Source organism: Fulmarus glacialis, unplaced genomic scaffold (assembly GCF_000690835.1).
Source record: "Fulmarus glacialis isolate BGI_N327 unplaced genomic scaffold, ASM69083v1 scaffold37631, whole genome shotgun sequence".
NCBI lineage: Eukaryota > Metazoa > Chordata > Aves > Procellariiformes > Procellariidae > Fulmarus > Fulmarus glacialis.
The window spans coordinates 320-6,177 of record NW_009194069.1 but is presented as its reverse complement, the minus strand read 5'-3'; the positions used below and the strand labels follow the sequence as shown (position 1 = coordinate 6,177).

The 5,858-nt window shown below is 51.1% G+C and overlaps 1 protein-coding gene across 1 annotated transcript; it reads right to left on the bottom strand.

Moving 5' to 3' along the window:
* Positions 1 to 520: 520 nt before the first annotated feature.
* On the bottom strand, positions 521 to 5,549 carry LOC104083977 (hematopoietic lineage cell-specific protein-like; the record flags this gene model as incomplete). Its single annotated transcript, XM_009587656.1, has 5 exons — positions 521 to 631; positions 1,134 to 1,244; positions 3,330 to 3,384; positions 4,069 to 4,179; positions 5,420 to 5,549. Coding segments are annotated over 5 exons (518 nt in total), but the record flags the coding sequence as incomplete, so codon positions are not given.
* Positions 5,550 to 5,858: the final 309 nt, after the last annotated feature.

Genomic DNA, 5,858 nt, shown 5'->3' with positions numbered 1-5,858 from the left:
GGAACGTGTGGAAATTGCTCTGGACAGTAGCTTTTAAGACTAATCCTTCATTCCTTTCAGCCAAGTGCACAGGTGTTCAGTGCTGTACGCTGGCAAATCTGCTTCCAAGGCACTGGGGTGAGAAGCCAGTCATGCCATTTGAGTGCAGTGTGGCCTTGTTCACTGAAGTTAAACATACAGTAGTCATGCCATTCCTGGAACCTGCTTTGCCTCATTCCCATGTGCTCACCTTTTGAATGAGCTTATGATCAGGAATGTACCTCACAGAGAAAGCACAGTATAGTCTGGGAAGCCTGATTCAGGGACTTGCATTCAAAGTCCCCCACTGATCCAAGCATGCACCCACTCTGGCAGAGTTCACCCTTGTGCTTTGGGGGTTCACAATGTCCCAGCTGCTCCACAACACGCTGTACACAGTCAGTTTTCAGTAGCTGGATCTCTGTCAAGTGTGAACCACTAGCTCTAGGTCTGTGTGTGCTCCAAGGAAATTGTGCTGCCACCTCTGGCAGCATTGCCCTACCTGTTTGGGATGCATGGGGTTGCACTTCCTCCTGATGGTCCCAGCCAAGGGCACTCTTGTCCTGATGATCCCTCTGGACCCCGAACTTCCCACCAAAGCCCACAGAATAGTCTTCAGCCACAGGGATCCAGATCATGGCATAAGAGAAAAGCGGCAGCACTGTGAGCTCAGGCTGTTCTCACAGGGGCAATAGTTTTCCCTGCGCAGGACTTAGAGAAAGACACGGAGCAAGGCCAGATTTCCTCACTGGTGGCTGCAGCAACAGCCCTCCCTCATCCCTGGGACATGTCACCTGCTATTAGCACCTGCCTGGGTTTCCCCTGCACCCTTCCTCTGGTGACATACTGCCCAGGAGATCCCTGTGCCCATAGAAATCTGCTGCTCCTCTTCATTTAGCCTGAACTTTTTCTAGCAGTCATGCACCGTGCAATGGCTTTCCTCACCTGCCCCATTCCCTTGCTGCAAGCAGTAGGCACCCAAGAGCTCCCCATAGCGTTTCCACCATTCATGCAGCAGGTTGCAAAAATCAAGCACAGTGCCCCACCACCCCAGTGGGCATCGTCCCAAGCTCCAGTCCTGACACTGCCTGCTGCATTGGGCTCCCCCAGCTCACCTTTCTGAGAGTCGTGCTTCTCTGCCTGGCTCTTGTAGTCGAATCCCACTGCCACTTTGTCCACCTTGTCCCTCTCCACACCGTAACGGCCACCAAAGCCCTTGGAGTAATCTGAGGCAGTGCATGGAGTGAAATGCTGCCCGGAGGCTGGTGAGGGGAGGGGGTAAAGATGGGGAGCAGTACTGGGGAGGAGCACCAGGGAGGAGGAAGAGTAGCGGGGACAATGGAAAACAACAGAAAAAGCAAGGGGTTTGGAGGGGACAGAGTGGATAGCAGGGAGGGCGATTGAGGATGGGAGCCCATGGGAATGGATGCACAGGGCAAACATGGGTCATGGCAGCAAGAGAGCCTGAGGGCCGTGGGCAGCAGGAGGCACAGCAGGCCGAGAGGGCAAGGAAGAAAACCCACATGCCAAGGGCAGCTGGGGAGGCAGTGGGAGCTCAGCCACCCAAGGACACAAGGCCAAGGCAAGGCTTGGGCACCGACAGCCTGGGCGTCCACCCACTCACGCATCTCCAGAGCAAGGATGTCAACTGTGGTCTGCCAGTCTCTGAAAAGGTCTGTGAACAAGCATATTGAGCCCTTGAAAGTACAGAAGAAATGGCAAACCTTTGTTGTATGGTTTACATTTGCTACAATGGAATCTCAACTTCTACAAGGAAACCACTGACTCTGGATGCTGCACCAAAGGCTGAAACCCATATTTCTGGAGACATGCTCCAGCTCTCCCCCAGACTGTCTCTGGCACGCTCGACCATTATGTGATAGAGGCACAGCATGTCTTCCTTACACCTCCCCTTTTTCCATCTTCTAAACTAGTAATGTATTAACTACTTCAACTGTGTTCAGTTATTCTCTAAGGACTACCTTGTTATTATTGGCTGATGTCCTAAGAAATTTCAGCCTCTATCTTAGCTGCTGGCCGTATAGAGACACTTCCCTTTCAGAGACCTGGTCTGCCAGCTCTGTTTCCAAATCCTGCCCTTCAGGAGGAGTAAATCAGTTACCTCTCTTTGTTCCCTGACCCTATTCTTACAGGCCTGCATTTCACAGGAAGGAGTTGGGGCTTCTCCAGCAGATTCAGCCTTATCGATCCATGAAGACTGTGATCTAGAGAAATATGCATGAAAACATTTTATATTCAAGAACGGCTCTCTGTTTTATAGAAGGTCAGTCACTTAAGGATGAATCTCTAAGTCCTAGAAATTTCTTAAACTTATCTCGATTAAACTATTATTTACCCATTAGGCCATTATCCTTTTAGGATGCTGTTTTCAGCAAATATAGATTTTATGACTGTTACCTCGATGCTGGATTTTCCAGTATGGACACATTTTTATGAAAAACAATCCAAACACCTTACCCTATTTCTAACATTTTCATTTTGACCTGAGCGATTTCTGTGGTTTTACACAGCCTGATGAATTTCTATGTCTACAATCTAGTATACAATCTCTTATACAGGAATATGTTAATGTAGCACAACTGCATGTGATTCATTAATTTAAGATCAACCAAGAATGCCTCAAAACCATCTTCCTTCTTTTATAGTTTCCTCTGAAAGGAATATGATTCAGTTCTTCTTTACTTGGTAATGCAGTATTCCTCACATTTATCCGAAACAGTAACAGACCTTGCTCTCGCATCTTCTCTTGGTTACAGAGTATTTAAAATATCTTTAGTTTCAGTTCTTGCAATGTTCTTAATGAATATAGCTGCTTCTATGTACATGTTAAAGTTTGGTTGAATCACCTCCAGAATTCTGCAAAAGTTTGGGTGCTGTATAGGCTCTTGTTTCCATATCTATTGTTCTGCCTTTTCTTATATGCCGCTTTTTCAGAAATCACTTCTCACGTCCTACAGTGCTTGGGTTCCCTCTGGAACAGTTGCTCAGAGGACTTTTAGAGGAAAAGGAACATCAGCCATCCATCAGGGGTGCGTGTGGGGGTGTCTTCTCTGCTCAGCCATGATGTGGTTGCCATCAAAACAAAACGTAGAGACAAGCAGAATGTACAACAGAAGGGTGGTGACAGGACAGCAGGGAATGGGGCCACAATGACTGGGAACAGGAATCTGAAACAAGTGACAGGAGGGGGATAACAAAGGAGATTGTGCCACAGCAGACAGCACAGGATATTGGGAGCAGAAGAGAAGCTGGGCAAAGTGTCAAGGGGCCACACGTGCCAACGGACTTGCCTTTCTGGGACGAGTGTTTCTCCACCTCACCCTTGTATTCAAAGCCCAGTGCTGACTGGAACAAGAAGGGGAGGAATGTCAGTCATCCTGAGGGCCAAGCCGGGTCTCACCCACCCTCCTCCAGGGGCTGGGCTGGGACCCTGTTCCCTGTCTTGTGCTGCAACATGCAGGCGCAGGCGCCTGGCCACTCCTCGGCTGGTACAGGCCTCCGCAGCCCTTCACATCAGCCCTGCTGTCCATGTGGCAGCATGCCCAGGAACGGGCCCTCGCAGGAGCCCATGCCCTCCAGGTAAGAGGGCCATGATCCTGACCCCACACCCTGTCAGTAGGCAAGGTGGCTGGGCAGCATCTGACACCAGGGTGTGCACGGGAGGGACAGCATCCTGCTGTCCTCATCCAGTCCTGCCACGGCCAGTCACTGTGCATGGCACAGGGTGGGGGTCTGGAGATGCAAAACACCACAAGCCCCCAAGACAAACAAAGTGCTGCCTGGCTAGGACAGCGCAAGCACGTTAATGCACACCAGAGAGTTAATCTTCACAAGTGCCCTGCAATTTGTCATCATTGTCCTGCACGCAGGAGGTGAGCTGCATGCTTCAGTGGAGACCATGGTGCATGGCATGCCTAGACCTGCACCCACCAGCACTTTGAAAACTGCAGCCACAATCCTAAATGTGTTTTAGGGGCAGCACTGAGCACAGGCTGCAAGTACAGATTCCAGCTGCCCTGTCCAACACACCTTGTCAGCTCGGTCCCGCTGGACTCCATACTTCCCCCCAAAGCCCTGGGCTGCATCCGTCTGCGAGGAGTGCTTCCCAACATCAGCAATGTACTCGTGGCCCACTGCACACTGAGAAGAGAGACAGCATGACATGAGCACCCATGGTCAGACTGGCAGGGTGGACAGGGACATAGGCACCACACAGTTGCTCTGCCCCGCTGCCAAGATGCTTGCAGCCGCAAGGTGACAGGTCCAAAATGACCATGCTGGTGGTGGCAATGCTTTCTGCACAGCCTTTGCCAGTACCAGCTCTGCTCTGAGACCTGTGATGCAGCCTCAAGGGCAGCCACCCCACACAAGCAGCCCCACTGCCAGCTCATCATGCATACCGTGGGACGCTGAATACCCGCTGCTCCCAAATGCCAGTGAAGTAGAGTGGTGGATAATCACATGGGGAAACTGAGGAGAAAAGTGCGGATAGGCATGCACAATCGAAAACCCACAAGCATCAGGTCTGGCACCTGCTCCCTGTTCTCTGTGTCTGAGAGTGAGCGTCAGCAGACCTGGCTGGGATCACCCTTTACGCCTGCCACAGGCCAGGCCAGGGTCCCGCTGCTCCCTGCGGGAGGTGGTGTGGCCAGGAACTGCACACGCTCCTCAGGAGAAGGGCCAGAGGCTGAATGCTTGCAACATCCTGGTAAGACTGGATGAAGGCCGAGGAGCTGCTCAACAGAAATGTCCTTACTCTGCTTCGGCAGAAGGGTGTGAGCACGGCTGCTCCACTTCAGCCTCCTGGAAATGTCTGTTTCTCACCCTACCATCCCGGTATGATGCACACCCACAGTGACCCCATCTATGGAATACTACTGCAATCTTATCATCTCACTTCTGAAAAAAAAGAAGTATTAAATGCTGAAAGGTACAGGAAGAAGCGTAATGATGATTATAGGAAAACATAAAATAGGTCTGATGTGAGAAGAAAGAATATGAACTAGGGCTTCATCCTGGGGAGATATGACAGAGGTCTGTAATGGAGAATGTGAGGAGGGAAGAATTATTCATTAGTTGTCCAAGAACAAGTAGGGAGGCACCTAATTCAACTGTTATGCAGCAGGTTTGAAACAAGCCACAGAAAGTCCCTCTTCACAGCTAAGGGGAGTGTTGCAAGGAAGTTGTAGAGACAAATGATACAAATGGGTTCAAACAGATCCTGGAGACAGATTATCTCCCCTGCATGTATGAATCTGCGCAGCCATGCCAGCTCTCCATTCTCTCCCTTCAGGGTCAGGCCAGAAAACAGGGATGCTCTTTCCTTTATGAGAAAAAGACTTTTCTACTGGGGCCCAAGGAAGCCCTCTACAACTGTTACCTTATCCATCCGGTCCCGCTCTGTTCCAAATTTGCCCCCATAGCCATAGGAGGCCTTGGGGCCAGTCTCCAGCTCCTTCTTCTTGATGATCTCATGTTCCTCTGACACCTTGTTCCTCAGCTGATGGATGCTGGTGAGACAGAGAGAGTCAGGGCAAGTCACTGTGGCGTTGTGCAGTCCCATGCAGCCGGCTGGAGTATCCCTGTGCCACTGTAGCAGCCAGAGCCCAGCACAGAGCCGGACATAAACCTGGCCAGCTGCCATCCTATGCCCACACTGGGCCCCTCTGTGTGGTAGCCACACACGTGCAGTCACTGCACTGTGGCAGATGATGCTACCCTGGGGGTTGGCGAAGGATCCAAAGCAGTAAGCTCAGCGGGTGCTGAGCATCCAGCTCCCACCCTGCAGCCCCCATTCAGGGCTACATCCTGTCTTCAAC